This window comes from Protopterus annectens, chromosome 5.part0 (assembly GCF_019279795.1).
Source record: "Protopterus annectens isolate FY-2018-M chromosome 5.part0, PAN1.0, whole genome shotgun sequence".
Lineage (NCBI taxonomy): Eukaryota > Metazoa > Chordata > Ceratodontiformes > Protopteridae > Protopterus > Protopterus annectens.
In genome coordinates, this window is record NC_056735.1 from 1,652,637,481 (window position 1) to 1,652,662,572 (window position 25,092).

The window sequence follows — 25,092 nt, forward strand, 5'->3', positions numbered from 1 at the left end:
ACAAAATTGAGATCCCAAGCAGGAGTCGGAGCTCTACGTGGGGTCTTATATTCTTTGCCCCTCTAAGAAACTGCTTGAACAAAGGATGCGAAAACAAAGGTGGGTCACAATCATAGTGAGCTGAAATTGCTGCAGCATGAATCTTTATGGAAGAGAAGGACAAACCTTTGTCCAATAATTCAGTAAGATATTGAAGAGCCACACTCAAATTAGGCTCTGAAATCTCCAAATTCTTTGCTGTACTCCAAAATAAAAATCTCTTCCATTTTTCTGTACACTCTCCTAGTACTAGGCCTTCTAGCTTCCATAATCACATTTAAAACTTGTTGAGGAAGCTGAGACCTACCATGCTTCAACACAGAATATGCCAGGCTGTGAGATGAAGAGATGGAAGCTTGACATTGAGCAGATGACCGTCCTTCTGAGATAACAGATGAGGAATCAGAGGTAAAGGCCATGGAGGCTTCTTTACAAGACTCCTTAGAAGTGGGTACCAGTGTTGCCGAGGCCAATCTGGAGCTATCAAAATCATCCTTGGCCTGTCCTGTCTGACCTTTAGTAATACCTTTGGAAGAAGAGGTAGAGGTGGAAAGGCATAGACATGAAGGTTTTTCCAACTGAAAGACAGAGCATCCACTTTCCAAGCTGTGTGATGAAACCCCTTTGTGCAATACTTTGGCAGCTGGTGGTTTAGTGGAGAAGCGAACAGATCTATGTCTGGAGTTCCCCATGACACTGTCAATTTCTGAAATACATGAAGATCCAGTTTCCACTCGTGGGGATCCATGATTTGTCTGCTTAATACATCTGCTAGGGAGTTCTGTGCTCCTGGCAGAAACCTTGCCTAAAGAGTCAGTTGCAGGCTTAACGCAGTCTCCCATAAAATCATTGCTTGCCTGCATAGAGGATAAGAATGTGTTCCCCTTGCTTGTTGAGGTACCACATGACAGTTGTGTTGTCTGTCAGAATCAACACCTGCCCTGGAAGAAGTAACTCCTTGAACGCCATCAATGCAAACTGGACTGCTAACATCTCCTTCATGTTGATATGTAGATGCTGTAGTCTGGCAGGCCACTTGTCTTGTATCCACTTTCCATTTAGATGAGCTCCCCAAGCAGTGTCCGAGGCATCTGTCGTTAAAATCTGACTCGCCTCTGGCCGGGTCACAGAGAGTCCCTTGTTTAGGTGACATTCCTGAGCCCACCACAAGAATTCCTTTTGAAGGCAAGGTATTATTTGAATGACAGTGTCCAAATCTTGGCAGTGCTGTGTCCATACATTTTTGAGATACCATTGCAGCTTCCTCATATGCAGTTTGGCATTGGGAAGCACCAGAATACAAGATGCCATGAACCCTAATGCTTGAAGGACTGTCCTTGCAGTCAGCACGGACTGATGAGATAGTTGGTGGAAGTAAAGTGACAGACTCTTTTGTTTGTCCGGGGTTAAAAGGCCATCTGGGCTGCTGTATTCAGTCTCACACCCAGAAAGCACATGTCTTGAGAGGGTACTAGACTGGACTTTATTTCGTTCACAGAATACCCTAGGCATCTTAGCACTGCTATGACATATTCCAGATGCTGTAGAAGGTGTTCCTTTTCTTGAGCCAGAATCAGGCAGTCGTCCAAGTAAGGATAAATTTGAATGCCTTGAAGCCTGAAGTAAGCTATCACTGGAGCCAGAACCTTTGTGAATACTCTGGGCGCAGTAGATAAGCCAAAGGGCAATGCAGAGAACTGATAATGAAAATCTCCAGTTCGAAACCGCAGATACTTTCTGCAACTTAGCCTTATGGGCACATGAAGGTAAGCTTCCTTGAGATCCAAAGTTACCATCCAGTGATCCTTGCCCAGCAGAGGTAACAGTTGCTGTAACGTCAACATCTTGAACTTGGGAATGTCCAGATAAGTGTTGAGGATAGATAAATCCAAAATTGGTCTCCACATGTTCCCCTTCTTTGGTACTAGGAACAGGCGAGAATAAAATCCAAGCCCCTTTCTGACACAGGGACTGGCTGAATAGCCCCTATCTGGAGTAACTGAAAAACTTGCTTGTGAGCCTCTTTTCTTTGTGGAGGAGGAACATCTGGCATGCCTTTGAAAGGGGGCATTGTGTGGAAATAAAATCTGTACCGTGATGAATGATATCCAGCACCCATCTGTCTTGAGTGATTAAATCCCAATTTTCTTTGAAAAGAGACAATCTTCCTCCCAAAGGAGCTGCCAGACGAGAGTCCACTGGCAGCTGAAAAGGCAGGTCATTGGTTCTGCTTACGAAAGGACTGACCCCTGCCCTCACCAGAAGTCTGAGCAGGTGAACTGTCTGATCTAGGCCTAAAGAACCTTGAGCCCTGCCCCTAGCACGCCTAGACCTACCCCTAGACTGGGAACCATAAGCAGGATACGTCCACCCCTTAGCAGGCCAATTTCTACTAAACTTGGAGGCTGCACCTGCAAAAATCTTTAACAGTCTGCATAGACTTAGCTTTGTCCTCCATTTTCTTTAAAACTGCTTCCACAGGCGGTCCAAACAACACATCAGACTGTAAAGGAGCATCCAAAATCCTGGTCTTAACATGCTCAGCTAAATTCTGATCCTTCAACCATGCATGTCTGCGAAGAACAGAACTAGTAGCAGCCACCCTCGAGGAGGCCTGAACCGCATCAAAACCACACTGCAAAGAATGCTTACCCACTTGTTCAGACACATGAACCAAATCCAGCAATTCTTTACACTCAATACCTTCCGCCAAAGCATCCACCTTAGATTTCAATTGTGAAAGGAGATAATTCTGATATTTCAGCATATGAAATTGACAATTCAACGCCCTCATGGCTAGAGTGGAAGAAGTATATACTTTCTTACCCCACCTATCCAAAGCCCTTGCCTCTTTATCAGAGGGTACAGGATTTTAACCACAGAAGCTTTAACACCTTTAGGCCCCTGAGAAACAGTTTCTGGGTCCGCCCTGGGACTCTTAAACAAATACTTATGAGCTTCGGGCACCCTATAATACCTATCAGGCTTAACAGGAGCAGGAGGCAAGGAATCAGGGTTCAGAGAAGCCTCTGCAAAAACATCCTCCACCACATTCAACACCGGAGGAATAGCTAAGGGCCTATGCGGGGCAAAAACAAGAATTCCCTAAGCCTTTTTCTGGAGTCAGAGTAATCTTGGCCTTCCCATTTAAAGTGCTCCCTCATGGAGTGAAGAGTCTCTGAAAATGAAAAATCCTCAGGAGGAGAAGCTGAAGGAGTGGAATCATCCACATCCGAATCAGAATAAGTAGGAAACTCTTGCAAGTCTTCCACAGAAGACTCTGAAGCCTGTGAACACTGTTCAAAACTATCAAACTCCTGTTCCACCCTAGGCCTCTTATCAGGTGGGGCATAGAACCTCTAATCAGAGTAATCAAATCTTCTGCCATTTTAAGCATATGTTTCTTAGGCACAGAGCCCGAAATGCTAGGAGAAGCCCCTACAGAAGCTGAACTTGGCCTTCCTCTAAAAGAAGCTTTGGCAACAGAAGGAGAGGCCCTAACTACCTTGGGAAGAGAGGGAAGAACAGTTGCCTGAGAAGCCCCCTCAGCCTGGCCTACCTCCTGAGAGGGCACATCCTGTAACAGTAAAGTATCTGCCTGAGACTCCATAGAGACTCCTGGCAAAACCTCTGGCTCCCCTGAGCCTTCTAAAGGACCGACGTCCGGGACTGCCGGTTCCTCACCCCTAGACTTCACTGTTTTGTCCTTGCGCTTCTTAGATGAAGCAGGCGCCGGAGTATCCGACGGCATAGTATAATTGCAACGCTTCCCAAACACTAACCTAGCACAATCAAGCCTCCTCTTAATAGTGCGCTTGTTAAATCTAGCACAAGAGCGGCAACCAACAACGTCGTGCTCAGGCCCTAAACAAGGTATACACAAAGTATGATAATCCCTATGCGGTATCTGCTTCCCACAAGAAATACAGTTATTCACTTTTTCTGACATCCGGTTAAATACTGAGGCAAGAAAAAACCAAAATGTTCCCCAACGGGGTTACTTAGCCAACTCTGTATTCAGTCTGAAACTCCGGTTTCGGAAAATCTCAGAACGCCAACCTGCACTCGCAAAATTGCTTCTGCATCGGACCATGCGGCAAAAAAGACTGAGGAAATGGCGTCGGTCATGCGCATTAGTACCCTGACGTACTGACGCCAGTCTAAGGCGCCATGACCGACGTCAGCCTTATACTCTGGTATTCGGGCCGACTGGGACGCGGACTATACCCTATTGTCAGGACTGCAGCAAGGGAAGATGAAGAACATCTTCTAAATCTGAAGTAGGATGTTCATTTGTCAGCAACCTGTGGGACAGAGTCCCCAGCTACCTGCACCTTGGGTGGCCATCATGGAAGGATATTACGAAGCACCGCAGAGCCAAAGGATGCTCTCCCTCTAGAAAGCAGGTCTAGCTTGTAGTGGTTGATAAAGGTATGAGATGAAGCCCAAGTGGCTGCAGAACAAATATCATCCAAAGGAAATCTAGACTTGAAAGCCGCATAAGTAGAAATTGAGCGGGTAGAATGAGCACGAACTCCTTCTGGTGCAGGTCTACCCGAGGCTTGATAAGCCAGTAGGATACATTGGGAAATCCAGCGAGATAAAGATACTTTAGAGATAGCTTTCCCCAAGTTAAATTTGGCAAAGGAAACAAACAGCTGGTCGGATTGTCTATGGCCAGCTGTCCTATGAGTATAAAAACGAAGCTGCCTATGAACATCCAATGAGTGCAGCTTGTACTCTCCCTTATTTTGATATTTAGGGGAAAAAAACAGCAAATTTATGGATTGATTTATGTTGGTTTCTGATGCTATCTTGGGAAGAAAGGAGGGATTGATCCTGAGGTACACTCTATCTGGGTGAAAAATCAGGTATGGAGGCTTCACAGAAAGAGCCTGAAGTTCCGACACTCTTTTCGCTGAAGTAATAGCTACAAGGAATGCTGTTTTCCATGACAAGATTTTGAGATCCACCGAAGCAGGGGGTTCAAAGGGTGGAGCAGTCAAGGCTTGAAGAACTAAAGTAAGATCCCAAGGGGGTACGGCTTCTTTTACAGGGGGTCTAAGTAAAAAGGTACCCTTGAGAAAGGTTTTACACAATTTGGCTGACATCAAGGGCCCTGTATCATATCCCACATAATGAGATATGGCTGCCAATTGCACTTTGACAGTTGAACAACTAGCGCCTTCCTGAAAGAGTTCAGTTAGGAAGTCTAAAATGGATGGAAGAGGAGCCGTAAAGGGATCTAGGTCGCGGTGCTCCGCCCAGATGGAAAAACGTTTCCATTTACTGTGATAAACTTTCCTGGTGGAGGGCTTATGCACTGCCACGAGGATGGCTTTGACTGGTGAAGAGATACCGAGAGTCCTAACTAGGAGTGGAACTGGAGCAACCAAGCTGTCAGTTTCAGATTGTTCAGGTTTAGAGTTGGCAAGTCCAACGGATGGGAGATGAGATCCGGAATGGGATCTAGAATCCAAGGGTGATTCACAAGGTGAGACCACAGGTAAGGGAACCAAATTTGTCGAGGCCAGAATGGGGCAATGAGAATCATCTTGCTCCCCAACCGCGAGGCTTTCTGTAAGAGTTGTATCATCACTGGCAGAGGAGGACAGGCATAGAGTAGACCGGGTAGCCAAGCATGCACCAGAGCGTCCCTTCGAGTTTCTCCTGGAGGGGGGATTAGAGCGAAGAAATTGTCGCATTTGGTGTTTGATGGAGATGCAAAAAGATCGCAGCAGGGTTGCCCCCATGTTGCGAATATCTGCTTCGCTACTAGAGGATTGAGAGACCACTCGTACGGGGTAAGAAGGGTGCGGCTGAGCTTGTCCGCTAGGATGTTGGTCCTCCCCGGAATGTGCGTTGCAATCAGAAAGCGGTTGGTGGAGATCGCCCATTCCCACACTCCCATGGCTTCGTGGCAAAGGGGATAAGATCTGGTTCCCCCCTGTTTGTTGATATACCAGACCACTGACATGTTGTCCGCCTGAACTGCAATCGTTCCTGCGGGGAGGAAGCTCTGAAGTGCTTGCAACGCCAGCAGCACCGCTCTCATCTCCAGAACGTTGATATGCAGGGGGGTCTCTGTATCGTTCCACGTGCCTTGGACTGTCCTGCCTGAATAACGCCCCCCCACCCGAGGCGGGAAGCATCCGTGGTCACCGTGGCGATAGGGGGAGAGGTGCAGAAGAGACTGCCCGTATGGAAGTTCGATGCTTGGAGCCACCATAGTAGCACCCTCCTGCAAGCCTTGCTGATAGCAATGGGATGGTGGAGAGGAAGGGATAGGAAGGACCATTGCACTAAGAGTCCATTGCAGTACTCGCATGTTCAAACGGGCGCATGGAAGGAGTGTAATCGCTGCCGCCATCGAGCCTAGTGCCCTCAGGACCAATTCCACTGGTGAAGCCTCTGAATGAAGGATAGCCCGCACATGAAGTTGTAGGTTCCTGATTCTCTCGGGAGTTAGGAAGGCTCGCAAATCTCTGGTGTCTATTCTGGCACCTATGAATTCTATGATCTGCGTCGGAGCCAGTAGAGATTTGCCGACATTGATAGTAATGCCTAGTTGTGGGGCTAGATGGAGAAAGAAGTCTCTGGCCGAGCAAAGTAGATGCCTTGTTGGTGCGGTCAGGAGCCAGTCGTCCAGGTAATGGAAAGACCTGAATTCTCTGGAGTCTCAGGTGGGCCGCAATCACTGCTAACACTTTGGTGAACACCCTGGGGGCTGTGGTGAGGCCAAAGGGAAGGACCCTGAACTGGTAGTGACTGGCCCCCAGCCGGAAGCGAAGGAACCTCCTGGATCGTTTGTCCATTAAGATGTGGTAGTACGCATCCTTGAGGTCTATAGAGCACATCCAATCGTTTTCCCTCAAAAGGGGGAGGATAGATTGAAGAGTGACCATTCGGAATTTTTCCTTGGTTACTGACAGGTTCAAGGGGGAAAGGTCTAGGATGGGTCTCAGGTCCCCCGTCTTTTTTGGCACCAAAAAGAACCTGGAGTAGAACCCTAATCCGAGCTAGGCTTGGGGGACGGGCTGGATGGCTCTTTTTCTTAGCAGCTGCTGGATTACTGCGGCTGCGGACTCCCTCTGATCGGGTGGTACATCGGGGAGGTTCTTGGATTGGGGGACATGAAGTACTGGTATTTTGTACCCTCTGGATATGATGCGAAGCACCCAGCAGTCTGTTGTGATGGACTCCCATGCTGCTAGGTGTTTCGAAAAACGCCCCCCCGACTGCCTCCAGAGTGGAGCAGCCGGGCAACCCCTCAGGGCTGCTGCGCGGGCCGCTCAGAGAAAGGTTCTCTGGACCCAAAGTTTCTCGGAGCCCCTCTGCCCCTGGGGCAACGTCCTCCCTGTCCACCTCTGCCACGGTAGGACTGGTTGTCCGAAGCTGGTTGGGAATGTTGTGATTTTCGGAACCACATCTTCTTCTGACCCTTTTGGTTCCTTGAAAAGGACCGCTGGGGAGCAGAGAAGAGGACTCCGACGGCAGACAACATCTTCCAGTCTTTCTCGCTCTGGACAAGTGTCTCGCAAACTGTTTTGCCAAATAGGGCAGAACCATCAAAAGGGGCGTTCGCGAAGGGCGCTTTAAAGGGCTCCGTAAAGTCGCAATGACGGAGCCAGGCTTGACGTCTCATGACTAGGCCTGCTCCGCTAGCTCTAGCGGCTCCCTCTGTGGTGTGGGACAACAGCCGCATAGAGGTGTTTGAAATAGATCTCAGAGTGGCCATTTGGGTGGAGTACAATTGTTTATCCTCTTCCGACATGGACACAGGGGGGGATGCAGCGTATTCTTTGATAAGATCCCGCTGCATCCTGATGACATGTGCCATATAGTTCAGAGACCTTACTGAGAAGGTCGCTGAACTAAAGACTCGCTTCCCTAAGCGATCCATCAAACGGGACTCTTGGCTCGGTGGATGGACTGAGAGACTCTCCTGAGCCAATTCCCTCTTTGTGGCTGCCGCCGTCAACTTGGCATCTACAGGGGGCCCCTTACTCCAATGTGATCGGTCTGAGGGGGGCTAAGAATCCTATCCGGTCGCTTCGGTATTGGCTCCACGGTGTCTGGATCCTTCCACGCCCTGGTGGTAATGAGGTCCACCAGGGGGTCGGCTGGAGGGGGCACCCAAGAGGTAGACGGGCCTGCCTCGAATGCCTCCAGAAACACGGACTCGTCAGAGGAAGACTTAGGGGCAGACTACCCACCTCTGATTCTCAGCATCTCCATGATGTCTCCAAAGGAGACATCATCAGGGGGCAATCTTGGGGAGCCTTCCCCTTCCTCCAAGTCAGTGTCCTCGGTTAAGGACTCAGGGGAGTCCACGTGCCTCTTTTTGCAGTTATGCTTGCTGGGAGCTTCATCGGGGGGACTGTCAGAGGAGGCCTTGCCAGCAACATCTTGTTTCAATGGAACAATCTGTGACATCGAAGCAAGCTGTCCCTTTGGCCGGGTGATGGAAGCCTGACCCAGCAGAAAGGGAGTGCAGGGAGGAGTCGATGCAAGGACCGGGGGTCCGGATGCTCTCAACAGAGCCCTCTCCACAACATTGAAGGCCGAGGGAGAGCCACTCTCCAATGGATCAGAAAGTCGGCTCCCTCTTGGATCCGATGAAGGGATCGGAGCCGGCGCCGAGACAGTCGGATCCGAGGGACCAGTATGCTCCGACCTGGACAGAGCCGAAGGCACACTGAATCCCCCGGATCTGAAGCTCGGACCACGGCTCCGAGAGGTCAGATACGACAGGCTCGAGGGCAGGGTCGGATCCGAAGTACCAAGTACTGTCGGCGCCGACCCACCCCCGGCTCCAAGGCTTTTCGGCTCAGAGCGCTCCGAACCCGGGTAGCGGGTCGGAGAAGGAGCAATTGGGTGGAAAAAAGGTGTAGAGCTCCCCCCCCTGAGGGGGGGGGGGAGGCAAGAGCACTCCCATCTGCAGCTGGGCCTGGATGAATCTTCGCATCATCCGGTCCAAGTCTGCATCTGATAAACTGAAGGTAAATCTCGAGGAGGCCACAGAGGCAGGCCTGGAATGCCGCCTCGACCTCGACGGAAATTGGGTCTCCTCCTCCTCGGGCCCCGGGGAGAAACAAGGGGATCGGAGCCGAGGAGGAGGAGACCTAGAAGCAGTGGAGGGAGAAGCCCGCTTAGCTGGCGGGGCCGAAACGGAGGTCTCGGCTCGCCGCTTGTGGTGCTTCTCCCTCCTGGCCTCCCTGTCCTACGACACTTTAGCGGGAGTTTGAGTCCCAGACGGAGGCAGGGGGGCAGGAGTGGCAGCGACCACAGGCTGTGGTGGAGCCACGGGAGCAGCAGAGGTAGCGGAGGCCGAAGCCGAATCCGGGGGTAAAAGTCCCGCCAGGACCAGCTTCGACCCCTGCTCTTTCAGTGCCCTGGGGTTGAACACTGCACAGATGGTACAGCCAGAGGTGAGGTGTTCAACCCCAGGGCACCGCACCGAGTGTGGCCATCAGCCGGGGAGAGCTTATGGCCACACTCGGTACATTTAGAAAATATGGCTTTTGGGGCCTCAGCCATTCCTTTTTTTTTTTTAAAGAAAAAAAGAAGAAAGCAACTACACACACACACAGGCCCCAAAAGAAAAGCAACACACACTCACACACTAGCGACCAGCGAAGGGAGGGTACTAATTAAAAAATAAAGAACCTAACTCAGACACACTTTAAAAGTATTTAAACTAAAAAAGAAATTCCTGCCAAAAAGTACTTGGAAAAGGTAACTTTTTCTTCACTTATCTGACGAGCTCAACCAGGATCCAGCCATCCACAAGCGCGGCAAACTAGATCTGAGGTCATGGAGGGTTAGCAGGGGATTATGGGTGAAGGGAGGAGCTAGGAGCTCGGATCCATTAGCTTGAAACAAGTTGCCGGCTCGGATCCGATATCGGATCCGTAACCCACAGGTTGCTGACAAATGAACATCCAACTTCAGATCTTATGTTTTGTTTTTCTTTTTTAGGGATTGGTTCAGCTGTGTCTGGCTCCTTCCATGTCTGTTTAGACATAAGGTCTATCATCACATCGCGGGTGAAAATACCAAAGATGTAGATGGGGCAGAACCAAAAGCCTTACTAAAAACATGAGAAAATGGTTGCGAGGACCATCCTCATTTTTGTTTAAGCAGTTCAAGGATTCAGTTCAAATGAAATGCCCTCAAGAGGGGATCTGGGGATACCTTCTCCTTCATCAAAGTCAGTATCAGTGGTGACAGACACCTGAGGAGAATCCAGGTGCCTCCTTTTGCAAGTATGCTTCCTGTGCATCTCCTCAGTGGGATTCTCTGGGAAGGACTCAGAAGCTAAGGTGGTGTCCAATGCAAGACCTTTGGTCACTGGTGGTCCTGACAGGACAACAGTAGGGTCCGCACCCTGGGAGATTCTTTGGGGAGGGATGGCTCTGAACTAACTCAAGGGGCTAGTCTACTCTCTGGAATGAGACAGTACTCTCTCAAAAGCTTAGCTCGACATGGGTCCTTGAAGCTAATCCATAACAGCCAAGGCCCTCAAAGGAGGCTTTACCCAGGACACTGCATGGCTCAGATCTGAGGATGACATCAGAGTGGAACTGTAATGCTGAAGCTCCAGGACAGAAGAAAGTACAGTTGCGCACACTTACCATAAATATAGATGTTTGAGTGTATTCACTGTTGCAGTCATCACACTTGGGTTATCTGACTGCAGGTAGCTCTGTCGGCCCGAATACCAGAGTCTTTGGATTTCTGCATTGAATGCTGTCGCTTCTTCCATGACTTCAGGTCGTCAAGAGTATAAAACAGGCAGCCAATGACATTACATCATTTTTTCTTGCCCCAGATGTCAGGAGCCCCCAAATAGGAAGCTAGTATATGGTGGGGAACACTACCAGTAAAAAGTAAATACCAATGAAATTAAAAATGGCCATAGACAGGATAGGTAGAAACAACAAGAAAAACAGGGGGCTGGAGGGAGGGAAACCAGGACTGCAACAGTGAATACACTCGAACATCTACATTTATGGTAAGTGTACACAACTGTACTATGTTCTTCATGTTTCACTGCTGCAGTCATCACATGTGGGTTGATTCCCAAAGCTGAGGAAGGGTGGAGGCAGTCAAGAAGTGTTAGGGCTGGCTAGCAGGCCTTGTAAGACTGCTGTAGCAAATCCAGCTCTGAATTTAGAAAAAAAATAGGTAAGTGGTAATGCTTGGTGAAGATGTGCACAGAACTTGCAGCTTCTAGAATGTCCCTGGTAGGGACTCCACTGAGAAATGCTGCAGAGGTGGAAGTAGCACTAGTGGAATGTGGTCTGATCCCCCGAGGGGTAGGTTTTCCATGGTGCTTGTAGCAGAAATGGATGCAGTGTGCTATCCATTTGGAAATGATTTGTTTTAAATTGGCCTTTCCCTCTGCCCTTGTAGCAAAGCGGACTAGCAGCTGGTCAGATTTTCTGAAAAGGTTTAGTCCTGTTAACGTAGAACATGAGCTGTCTGTGCACATCCAAGGAGTGAAAGATCCTTTCCCCTTTATTCTGAGGATTAGGGAAGAAGTTGGCAAATGGATAGATTGGTTTAGAGCCACAATGGACACTACCTTAGGCATAAAGGACGGGTTAGTCCTGAAGGAAACCCTGTCAGCATGGAAAATAATGAAGGGTTCCACAGCCATTAGCGCCTGTAACTCAAATACTCTTCTTGCTGAAGTTATTGCTAAAAGCAAGGCTGTTTTCCAAGAGAGGAATTTTAACTCTGCTGAAGCAGCAGGTTCAAAAGGGGGAAGTGTGAGCTTTTTCTAGTACAAAGTTAAGGTCCCAGGCAGGGGTGTAAGCTCTCCTAGGGGGCCTTAAGTTGTTAGCCCCTCTCAGGAACTGTTTGATGAGAGGGTGAGAAAAAAAGAGGTGGCTCAGTATTATAATGAGCTGAGATGGCAAAGGCATGAATCTTAATGGAGGAGAAGGATAGACCTCTGTGGAGAAGCTCTGCTAGTTAAATCCAGGATTAGAGGTAAGGAGGGCACTGCTGTGTCCTTTCCTTGAGACTGATTCCAACAATATATTTTCCACTTTTCAGCATAGGATTTCTTAGTACTAGGCTTTCTGGCTTCAAGAATGAAGTCCAGTACCTGTTTGCTGAGGGTTGCTGGTGGTGTATTCAGCGTATAAGCCAGGCTGCAAGGTTTAGGGTTTGCAACTGTGGATGCAAAATCTGTCCCTCCTGCTGAAACAGCAGGGTTGGAGTCTGTTGAAGGTACCAGGGTGATACCGTCAGAATGCGTAAGAGTGGGTACCAATGCTGGCGAGGCCAGTCTGGGGCAATAAGAATTGCCCTTGGCCTGTCCTCTTTGATCTTGAGTAGTACTTTTGAGAGGGGTGGCAGAGGGGGAAAGGCATAAATTGAGAGGATTTCCCATTGGAAGGACAGGACATCCATCTTCCAGGCCCTGCTGTGAGGGTTTTTGGTGCAGAATTTGCTCAACTGGTGGTTCTTGGGGGAGGCAAAGAGGTCCACCGCCGGTGTCCCCCACCTCTGGATTAGAAGGTTGAAGGTATTGGGCTCCAATTCCCACTCGTGTGGGTCTAGGAGATTTCTGCTCAAGTCATCTGCCAGTGAATTTTGTTTGCCTGGCAGGAATTGAGCTTGTAGACACACTTGGTTGCTCAAGACTGTGTTCCACAGGGCCACGGCTAACCTGCAAAGTGGGCAAGAATGAGTTCCCCCATGTTTATGTACCACATAACTGCGGTGTTGTCCGTTTTTATCAGCAGCTGTCCTGGAAGGATTAGGTATTCGAAAGCTGTCAAGAGCATTCTGTACAGCTAGCCTCTCTTTTTGATTGATGTGCAGGACAACTTGGCCTGGGCTCCAGTGGCCCTAAATGCATTTGCCTGCCATGTGAGCCCCCCCATGCGTAGTCTGATGAGTCTGTAGTCAGGGTATGGGTGGCGAGGGGTTGAGTGAAAGGCAGTCCCTTGTTGTGGTGGCATGCTTCTGCCCACCAAAGAAATTCTGCCCTTGACAAAGTATGATTGGAATGATTGTTTCCAGGTCCTGACATTGTTGGCACCAAAGATTTTTTTTAAGTACCATTGAAGTTTCCTCCTAAGCAGTCTTGCATATGGAATTAGCAGAATACACGAGGCCATGAACCCTAAGGCGTGCAGTGCTTTCCTTGCAGACAGCAGAGTTCTGGTGGTCAGTTGTTTGAAGTCGTTGGTCAGATAGACCTGCTTTTCTGGAGTGAGAAATGCCATCTGGGAAGCTGTATCCAAGCTTGCTCCCAGAATACAATCTTTTGACTGGGCAACAGTTGTGATTTCTTTTAGTTGATGGTGTACCCCAATGAAGTGAGAAGGCTTTTTACAAATGCCAGGTGCTTAAGTAGCAATTCCTGGCTGTCCACCTGAATCAGGCAGTCGTCCAAGTATGGGAAAATTTGGATATTTCTCTGCCTGCAACATGCAATGGCTGGAGCCAGGCACAATAGATAAGCCAAAGGGAAGTGCAGAGAACTGATAGTGCATAGAGCCTGCCCTGAAGCATAGATATTACCTGCATGACTCCCTTATGGGGATGTGCAGATAAGCTTCTTTTAAAGTCTAGAGTAACTAACCAGGCATCCTTGGCTAGCATAAGGAGAAGCTGTTGCAGGGTAAGCATCTTGAATTTTGGGATCAGAAAGGTGTTGAGAATTGATAGATCCAGGATTGGGCACCAAGAGCCCTCTTTTCTGGGCACTAGGAAAAGTCTGGAGTAGAAACCCTGCCCCCTTTGTTCTACTGGAACAGGTTGAATAGCTCTGATATTGAGCAGGGAAAGCACCTGCTTTTCAGCCTCTGCCTACTGGTTTGGAGGAAGGTCTGGAAACCTGCTTGGGGTTGGCAGTGAGTGGAAGTAGAAATACGACTCCCTGTTTTTGAGGTGGGAGCACACCACTGTTCAGATCTCTGCATACCCTGAGACTGTAGTCTGGGTGGCCTGTTTCCCCTGGGTTTGGACTGAAGTCCTGGAAGGGGCTGGAAAGGATTAAGGCCAATGCCTAGTGAATCTAGGTGGCTGCACTTGTAAGAATTCTTTAACAGTTTGCATAGATTTAGCTTTTTCTTCCATCTTTTTAAGAACTTCTTCTGCTTTGGTACCAAACAAACGGTCCTGATTGAAAGGAGTGTCTAGTAATTTTGATTTGACATGATCTGGCAAGGTTTGTTCTATCAGCCAAGCATGCCTTCTCAATAAAGTCCCCGTGACTGCAGCCCTGCAATATACTTCTAGGGCATCAAAGCCACATTGCAAAGAATGTTTACTAACTTGGTTTGCAGAATGCATTAACTCTTGTAAATCTTTATTTTCTACACAATCTGGAAGTAACACCATTTTTTGTTTAATTAGTTCCACAATATATTGCTGGTACTTCAACATGCGAAACTGGCAATTCAATGCCCTGATGGCAAGAGTTGCAGAGGTACATACCTTCTTACCCCATCTGTCTAAAGCTCTGGAATCCCTGTCTGAAGGGGTAGGGTTTTTGGCTGTAGTAGCCTTAATGCCTTTAGGTCCCTGGGAAATGGTCTCTGGATCCGCAGTAGGATTCCTGGAGAGAAACTTGTACGAATCAGGTACTCTGCAGTACCAGTCAGGTTTTCTAGGGGTCGGTGGTAAAGTGTCTGGAGTAAGACTGGATTCCATGAAGACATCTCCAATATCCAGGACAGGGGGTATAGCTAAGCTGCCTGTGCTGAGGCAACTCTAAAAGTTCTGAGTCTCTTTTTGGACTAAGGGTAGTCCTGCCATTCACAGCGGAAATGTTCCCTTAAAGTATGCAAGGTTTCACCAAAAGAAAAATCCTCTGGAGAGGAGGCAGAGAGAATGGATTCCTCTGCATCTGAATCCTCATAGCTTGACAACAGCATGTCCTGGTAATCAGAAGAATCACAGTCATCAGACTCCTGGTGTATAGAATCAGAATGAAACTCAATTCTTTTGTCTTTTAGCAGGGGAAGGCTGACTGCCCCTAATTAGGGTAATAAGGTCTTCAGTCATTTTAAGCATTTGTTTTTGTGGCATGGGAGCTTGAGCATGCACTTTGGTCAGTTTTCTAGGAGTAGTGCGTACTCTGGACTTGAGAAACTCTGTAGTTTTAGCTAAAAACAAAGTTGTCAGTTTAGTGCGATCGGTAGGTCGGAATACACCCTCAGAAGCCGGTGCCTACACAGCGGCTCTGGACCCATCTAGGGTAGAGACATCTGCAGGTTCCACAGTCGAAGAAGCATCTTGCGGCACACTTGATTCTGAATGGGTCTCAGCAGAAGCCTGCGAATCTGTAGAAGCAGGCATCAGGGACTGCAAAGGCGCCTCACTGAGTACCGGTGGACAGGCGGCTAGCTTAAGGGAAGCGTTGTTGGCAGTTTTGGACCTATGTGGTCTGTCTCTGTCGTTATCTTTACGTTTTTTCAGAAGATCAGTAGTTGCATGGCTTATTGAAGCCATTTCGGAATACGGAGAATGAGAGCAAAAGAATCTAGCGACAAAGATAGCCCGGTGACGAATGGCTCGGGCATTAAACAAGGCACAAAACCGACAGCGAGGGACATCGTGGTCTTGGCCTAAACAGGTGACGCAGTAAGAATGAAAATCTCTGAGGTATTTGCTTTCCGCAGGCAAGACAATAGTTAACTTTTTCTGACATTGGTTAGAGCAAGAAAAAAAAAGAATCCCCAATGGGGTACTCAGCTTTAGAAGACCATATTTGAAACTCGAAAAATGAAAATTTCAGGTAGCGGCCGACCGGCAATTGCAAACTGCTTCCACTTCGGGCTCCTCCTCTGCAAGAAAGACTGATGTAATGGCGTCGGCTGCCTGTTTTATACCCCTGACGACACTGAAGAAGCAACAGCATCCGATGCAGAAATCCCAAGACTCTGGTATTCGGGCCGACTGAGGGCTACCTGCAGGCAGATAACCCAAGTGTGATGACTGCAACAGTGAAACACGAAGAACATTGGCTATGAAGACCTCAGTTTCGAGTCTATCCTGTCAATGTCAACACAAACCATTAGCTCCAAGACTTAGATAGCTCTGAAGTGGATGGTGCAGGCAGAATCAAAGAATGGTGCTGAGGAAGAACAAAGCTTAGGCTTAGATGCAGACTTCTCCTATATGGAAGCGAACAACCAAGGAACTGCCAAATGTAAAGAAAAACAACTCTCAGAAAATCCACAGAAAAAGGCAAATTTATTCCTCTGACGTCTCGGCTTGAGCCTTCAAGGAGTAAAGAACATATATAACACACTACATTTATATATACAAAGTTAATTAGTAAAACAATAAATCAATAAAACAATTAGTGATGATTAAATTTTAAATAAATACTCTCCAATTTAAGTCTTCATTAAGACCTTGTGGATACACAGTATTAAATTTTAATATATACATAGCTTCCTTATATAATAAAACTTGTTTAATATTTGAAATGTTGTGCCAAGAACAATTTATTTTTTCTAAAACTGTGGCTTGAAGTTCTTCACTTTTGCTATTATGAAAATCCCTAAAATGTACAGCTACAGAACTTGCTTCTCTATTGTTAATAATGTCCCTAGCGTGTTCCAACAACCTAACTTTAAATGACCGTTTGGTCTCACCAATATAAAATTTCTTACACGGACATTTAAGGGCATAAATCACCCCTTCAGAGTTACAATTGAAAACACCAAGAGTGTTAAATCTAACATTATTAATATAGGAACATTTATTAACCACAAAACTACAAGCCTTGCATCTCCCACACTTCAAGGTACCATTAGAAAACAGATTGCGTTGTAAACTAACCTCAGGCATCTCAAATCTACTCTTTACTAAAAAATCTTTGATATTCTTACCTCTTCTATATGAAAATCGTAGATCAACATCCAACCATAAAGACACATTACGTAAGGAACTAAAATAATTCCAATAATGACTAACTAGTAGAGACATTTCCCCACTGAAACAACCATAAGTTAAAACAAAATATAAAATATCCCTCAAATTAACTTTACTATTGGGCACATCTAAACACCTATTATAAGCTTTGTAAACAATTTTTTTATACCTGTAACCACAAAACCTATTATAACTATTTTGTATAACTTGCTTGTTATAACCCCTTTGACTAAAAGTACGCATTAATAAATTCAATTCCTTATTAAAAACAACTTCACTGTTACATAGTCTAGATATCCTAAGAATTTCGCTGTATGGCAAAGCTTCCAACGTATGTGGAGGATGACAACTAGTGCCATGCACATACTGTGTACCACCATCAAACTTCCTATTAACAGAAGTTACTAGACTCTTACCATCAACAATATTCAAAATAATATCAAGAAAAGGAATAGATGTACCTTTTTTCAACCCATCAAATTCCAAAGAAAACATGTTTTTATTTAGGTCTAAAATAAAATTATCCACTAAAGTTTCACCACCTTCAACCAAAAAGATTAAATCATCCACAAACCTAAAATATTTAATAACATGATTCTGAAAAAAATATTTTCTATATAAAAATTCTGATTCAAATAAACCCATAGCTAGATTTGCATACATGGGGGCAAAAGCTGCCCCCATGGCCGTACCTCATTTTTGTCGATACAAACAATTATCAAATTCAAAAAAATTATTAGTCAAAGAAAAATGAATGAGCTCTAAAATATATTCTGTAACAGGATAATCCCCTAGAAAAAATCTAACAGCCTCCATACCAAATTGATGACTGATGTTTGTATATAGGCTTTTAACATCGATAGTAATCCAATACATTTGCTCATTCCATTTCACTTCATTAATTTTTTCTAAAAAATCAAAAACATCGGTAATATAAGAAGGTAAAGTTTTAACCTTAGCTAACAAAAAATTGTGTAAAAAAAGACCCAAATTATGCAAAAAATAATTGCATCCTGACACAATGGGTCTCCCTGGAGGTGATGTTAAACTTTTGTGTATTTTGGGAAGGCAATAGAGGTAGGCCATTTTACAACCTTCACTATTAAATTTCTTCTTTAAATCCATATGAGAAAAATAGCCTAACCTTACACCCTTTTCAAGTAACTCATCATATTCCTTTAAAGCATGGTTATATGAAGTATGTGCTGCCTTTTCATAAACATTTTCATCATTTAAATGTTCAATACACATTCTAAAATACTGAGAATAATGCATAACAACAAGCTTATTACCTTTGTCAGACGGCTTAAAAACAATTTCATTCATTTTACTCAAAGTAAAGCCTGCCATTCATTAAAACATAAATTATATTGTATATTAGCTCTATATTTCATATATTCTTCAAATGCATATTCAGTAGAAAAATTTAGTAATTTAACAAAATGCATGACATCATTATTTAAGACTGGAGGAACAAAATTACTATCTTGCTTAATGCAATTAGTATCAAATTTAAAATAAGCATCATATATATCTTCAGATGCACGTGTGAAAACTATCACATGAAGAATTAGAATTATCTAAAGAAGACACAACATTAGCATTATTATAGAAAAAACTTTTTAACTGAAGCTTCCTACCAAATCTGTAAATATCCCTTTTCATTTCATGTATACGCGATACTACAGTTGGAATAAACTTGAATCCCTTATTAAGAACAGATAACTCAATGTCTGTAAAAGATTGTCCCGACAAATTAATAACATAATTTGCATTCAGAGGTAAAGAAAAAACATTCCTCCAGTCTTAAATAATGATGTCATGCATTTTGTTAATTTACTATCCCGAAAACTCACAAGGGTTTTGACCCCCTACACTTCAGACCTATAGTATCTGGGCAAGGAGGTATAACAGAACCGATTGGGAAATTTATAGTCCACACTTTGAAGCAATTTGCTGCTTCTTTGAAGTACGTCTGCAGGGATTCTTGGGATTTTCTTAGGGGTCTGTAATCCCTAGCATACCATCCGGATCTATTGCTGGTAACTATAGACATTGTTCAACTGTTCCCCAGTATACCTCATTCTAAAGGACTGAAATGGTTTAGTGATGTCTTAGTTAAAGAGGCGAAACTTACTTCCAACACCACAAACTTGTTGGTGGAGTTAATGGAACTAATCCTGGAAAATAATTTCATTTGTTTCAATAGTCATTTCTACAGGCAAAAATCAGGTGTTGCAACGGGGGTGGCCTGTGCCACAGTTTATGCAAACATAGTGTTGCATAAATGGGAAAACACATATATTTTTGGCACAGAGTGGGCACAGTACATCAAGCACTATGTCAGATTTCATGTGACATTTGTCTTGTATGGAGTGGTACTAGGGCAAATATGGAGGAATTTTTTCATTACATCAACAGCACTACTTCTTTTCTAACCTTTACACACTCATTGAGTTTTGACAGCTTGAATTACTTGGTTGTGCACTTGGTTAAAGATAAAGTTAACAATAGGTTCATATCAAGTGTGTTTAGGAAGCCCACCTATTCAAATGCTTTTTTTGCATTTTAAAAGTAATCACCCTGAATATCAAAAAAAAGGCATAGTCAAGGGGCAATTTATCCGTGCCTCCAGAATGTGCAACACAAAGCAGGTGTTTATGGAGGAAATTAGGTTCCTAAAAGAAAGATTCTTTGAAAGAGGGTATCCAAGCCTTCTTGTTGAAGAGCTAGCGACAGAAATTATTAGGTGCAGGGAAACAAAATATCCACCTCTCCTAGACACTGCGGGCACACCAATATGCCTAGTGGGCAGTAGCCTGCAGAATAAGGAACAAAAAGGATACATCCATACTTTTAGTACTGATTATGAGGTTGTGGAAAACAGTGTAAAGAAATACTGGCCGATCCTAAGACTGGATGATAGGTTGGGTAATATGATTCCAGAGTTTCCTAGATTCATTAGACGTAGGGGTACCAATTTAAAAGAAATGCTAGTGATGAATCAGAACAAACCAATGGCAAGTAGTGATAATAAAAAAGAAGGCACACACAAATGTGGAATGTGCAAGCAATGCCCGGCTATATTCAATGGACATAGGTTATATTTACCATCAAGAAAATTCCTATATCAACCAAGGGGCCATTATAATTGCAATGCCAAATTTATTGTTTATTTAGGTTTATGTACTAGATGTAAAAGTTTCTACATAGGAAAGACTGAAAGAACCCTCAGAAGACGTATTTATGAGCACCAGTATGATATAATTAAGAAAAAGGAAACTAATGCTTTTTATAGACATTCCCTTTTTTGTCCCAACATGGAAATTAAATTCATTATTTTAGAACAGCTAAGGTTGGATGAAAGGGGGGGGGACTGGGGGTCTCTTTTAGAATATAAAGAGTTATTATGGCAGCTAAGACTAGATGCAGGAAGGCGACCAGGGCTCAATGACGCTTGCAGTATCAGCAGCGTCCTGAGGTTAAGGAAGGCTAAATTATGAATTTTTGGTTTTCCAGTGTTTTCAGGGTTTACATATAGAAATAAAATTTTGCTGAATAAACAGCACATTTAAACATTTTTAACATACTAGCATGTGTATAGTATTGGGTTTTGAATATTGTTTTAACATTGCATAGTTTTAATACTGCATATTTTTAACACTATATATTTTTATGGCAATTTGTGTGTACACCAACAATTGATTATTAAGTTTATGCATATGCTTTGTTGGACATTGCAGTGAGTGGTGCTTAGTAATGGTTTGCCTGCAAGCAGGTTTTGTACCAGCAAGTAATTTGAAGGGTTAATTAGACCTTCTCTTTTACTAATTGAATTATTGGTCAAGTTTTGACTATGTATATAAAGAACAACCAGCTTGATTTTATTGTATCTTGAAAAAGCTCAGCACCAGGCTGAGTGAAAGCGCTTGAGGAGATTTTTGTTTGTCATTAAAGCAAGAAAGTTTTTGTAAGTTGCAGCCTTTCTTTTTCTGCCTTGCGGAAGAAGGAATATCAGCATTTCATCAACTTTTTTCATTCTGGGCTTCCAGAGCCAGCTTCCAGGTTGTGGATCTGCTTTGCTTTATTGGTGCCTTTCACTTGTTCTTGTTTTTCAGAAAATGTATACCAACACAAATCCTGTTATTCTAGCAACTTTCTAAGTTTATAAGAGCAATATTTAAAATGTGTTACAATTTTGAGGTCGTTGCCCCCCATTATGTCAGGTTTCATACAGATTTCTTGTGCTAAGAGGTTGAGAGGTATGAACAGAAGGTGTCCAAATGTGAGGGGCTTAGACAATATACAAATTTATCTTATGCAGAGTTTGATAACTTGTGGACGTAGGCCACACATTTTTTAAAACCAAAGGATTTTGTTCAACATCCTGAAAAAGGAGGAAAACAAAACAGACAAGCAGAAAAAAAACGGTCACCTACCAAATCCTAAAATGCATCTATAACGAATTATATAGATGTTATTTTTTAAAGGAAAAAAATCAAAAAAGTCCAAAGCATTAGGTGAAGAAGAAAACAGCTTAGGGAAGGAGCAGAGGATAAAGGGGAAAAGAATCAGTCATAAAAAGTTATTTAAAGATATATGAAGATATTTAGAAAAATATATTTACGAAACAAACTTATCACACTACTGAGCACCAACAGATCTGTCCTATGCTTATAATGGCAAATGAGATTTGGGGTAACTGCTTCGACACAGAGAATTATGGGCAAGGGGAGGAGCCTGAGACCTGGATACAAAGTTTGAAAGATTGTGAAGTTGGATCAGACTCTGATCCAAAGACCCACACATTGAGGAAAGAAAAGAAAAGACATCATCATATCAAAGGCTATAGCAGTAAACCATGCATCCACATGAACTGATTCAGCAATACCCATACTTATGAGGACATGATAAAGAAGTTATGTACTTATCATACCGTTCCATGTGTGCTGTCCGACCTTCTCTCAGCCTTATGCAGAAGCTTGTGGCCTCCAACTAAGCTCTTTGGTATTCTACCCTTCCCCATTACCTCAGATCTTGTTTGCCCAATAAGGAAGCCAGTAGTTACATAAAAAAGACAGAAAGTAATAGTATTCAAAGTACTGAAAGAAACACTTCAAATAAAATGGAGTCCTGGAAAGGCCTCATTTTATAGCACCTGTTCTTCCAGGAGTCTAGGAAGGGGGTAGGTGGAAGGGTTGTGAGAATAAAGGCGGAGATGGACAACACACATGGAATGTTATGGCAAGTACATAACTTCTTTATGTGCCGTTGTCAATCTCGCCTTTATTTCCACATATGGGACAGCGTCCCTAGCGGTGGCTCATGGAAGAATATTCCTCAGAACCATTGATCCAAAAGAAGCTCTACCCCTGGAGGCCAAATAGTACAGTTTTGTACCTACCATAAATGTAGATGTCCGATAGGTATGCATCTGCAGTCCTTACATATGGGTTTGTCCTGCCTCAGGCAGCCCTTTGGTCGGCCGGATTCCAAAGTCTGGGTCCGGCGTCGGCTGATGTCGCTCTTTTCCCCGATGTCAGAGCGCCTGGGGTATAAAAGCGTCAGCCGACACCATCTTCCTCAGTTTTTCTTGCCCCAGATGCCAGGTGCCCTCTAATGAAGGCTAAATTTGGAGAGATGCAAAAAATCCCAAACATGCACAGTAATATAAAACAAATACACCCTAATAGATAACCCCAGCTAGCTAGAAAGAGGGATAAATACCCAAAGAATACCACAGAGGGGTAGGAGGGAGGGAAATCCTGACTGCAGATGCATACCTATTGGACATATACATTTATGGTAGGTACAAAACTGTACTATGTCCTTCAAGGATGCATCTGCAGTCCTTGCATATGGGTAGAATACCATAGCCAAACTGAGGGTGGCAGGACCTAAGAAAAGGATGGTGTAGCTAAAATGCCCTGCAGGACTGCAGTAGCAAAGCCTGCTCTGGATCTGGAATATAAAGGTAAGTTGTAATGCTTGGAAAATGTATGCACGGAGCTCCATGTAGCAGCTTCTAAGATGTCCTTTGTAGCCACCCCTCTTAAGAAGGCTGTGGAGTTGGCTGTGGCTCTGGTGGAATGAGGTCTAATGCTGGTTGGCACAGTTTTGCCATGAAAACTGTCTGTGGATGTCCAGGGTATGCAGAAGTTTCTCTCCTTTATTTTGTAGATTTGGAAAGAAGGTAGGCAGGTGAATAGCTTGGTTCAGTGAGACCCTGGATACCACCTTTGGCAGGAATGAAGGATTGGTTCTCAATGAGACTCTGTCCTGATGAAAAATAAGAAATGGTTGTACTGCCATGAGGGCCTGTAACTCAGATACTCTTCTTGCTGAGGTTATGGCCAGAAGGAAGGCAGTCTTCCAAGACAGGAACTGTAATTCTGCAGATGCTGCTGGTTCAAAGGGAAATAGAATTAATTTTTCCAACATGAAGTTAAGGTCCCACGTAGGCACTGGTGGTTTCCTTGGAGAGTTGATGTTTTTTATCCCTCTTAGAAACTACTTTAGCAGCGGATGAGAAAATACAGGTGGATCAGTGCTGTACTCTGCTGAAATTGCTGAAGCATGAATTTTTATGGAAGAGTAAGAAAGGCCATTATGGAGCATTTCTGCCAAGTATTCCAGGATATGTGGAATGTTCATTACTGTCGGATAGTGACCCTTTGTTGAGTACCAAGTGCGTAATCTTTTCCATTTTGCTGAATATGCCTTTCTTGTGGAAGGCCGCTGAGCTTCCTTGATGATATCCTTTACCCTTTTGGATAGTTTATCCAGGCGAGGAGTCAAGGTATTTTCCAGGCTGTCAGCTGCAAGGTTTTGAGGCTGGAGTGCAGAGTTTTGTAATTGTGCTGTGTCAGAAGAAGTGGCCATTGTGGTAGAGGCCACGGTTTCCTGCGTGACAAGCTCCTTAACAGTGGGTACCAGTGTTGTCTTGGCCAGTCCGGAGCAATCAGAATCACTTTTGGTTGTTCTGTCCTGATCTTCAGTAAGACCTTGGTCATTAACGGAAGAGGTGGAAATGCATATACTGTTAAAGTTTTCCAGCTGAAAGAGAGAGCGTCCACTTTCCATGCTTGTGGGTGGTATATCCTTGTGCAGAATTTCTTCAGTTGATGGTTGTGGTGGGAGGCAAAAAGATCTATGTCCGGCCTTTCCCATGATTGTGTTATTTGAAGAAAGGTGTCTGGGTGCAACATCATTCGTGTGGATCCATGAAGTTTCTGCTTAGGCTGTCCGCCAGTACATTGTCTTTTCCTGGTACAAACTGGGATTGCAGCTCTATATTGAGTTTTAGAGAAAGTTCCCAAAGATTCACTGCCAGCCTGCAAAGAGGATAAGAATGGGTACCCCCTTGCTTGTTTATGTACCACATAACTGTGGTATTGTCTGTCTTTATTAGCAGGTGGCCCTGATGTAAGAAGTGCTTGAAGGCTTCGACTGAATGTATCACTGCCAGCATTTCCCTTTTGGTTTATGTGCAGGCGAAATTCTGTGTGTGTCCATTGCCCTTGAATGCATCTGCCCTCCATGTGCGCTCCCCATCCATGGTCTGAGGCGTCCGTTGTAATGGTTTGGCTGATATTTGGTTTGCTGAAAGGCAGACCCATGTTTGACTGGCTTGCTTGAGCCCACCACAGAAATTCCTTTTCAAGGCATGGAATGAGGGGGATCAAAGCTTCTAGGCTGTGGCTGTGTTGAGACCATAGACTCCTTAGGTACCATTGTAGTTTCCTCATATGCAGCCTTGCTTGTGGAATCAGAAGAATGCAAGATGCCATGAAACCCAGGGCCTGTAGGATTTTCCTTGCAGTCAGTTGGGTTTGTTTTGTCAGGTTTCTGAAATAATCCGGTAGTTGTTCTTGTTTTTCTTCTGTGAGAAAAGCCATTTGGGTGGTTGTATCTAGCTTTGCACCCAGAAAAATTATTCTTTGGGATGGGACAAGTCTTGATTTCTGAATGTTGACTGTGTATCCCAAAGCCTGAAGTAGGTGAATGGCATAATTCAAGTGTTTTACCAATGTTTGTTGGCTGTCCGCTTGTATAAGGCAGTCATCCAGGTAAGGGTATATTTGAATCCCCTGAAGTCTGCAATGTGCAATTACTGATGCCAGGCATTTCGTGAATACTCTG

The 25,092-nt window shown here is 44.7% G+C and overlaps 1 protein-coding gene across 1 annotated transcript in view; it reads right to left on the minus strand.

Moving 5' to 3' along the window:
• LOC122802402 (E3 ubiquitin-protein ligase TTC3-like) overlaps positions 1 to 25,092 on the minus strand; it is a 317,715-nt gene that overhangs the window by 38,733 nt on the left and 253,890 nt on the right. The window contains exons 8-9 of the mRNA XM_044072026.1: positions 18,095 to 18,202; positions 17,367 to 17,524 (exon numbers count right to left, since the gene is read on the minus strand). Coding sequence (XP_043927961.1) covers positions 17,367 to 17,524; positions 18,095 to 18,202 — 266 coding nt within the window. The remainder of the gene's footprint in view (positions 1 to 17,366; positions 17,525 to 18,094; positions 18,203 to 25,092) is intronic.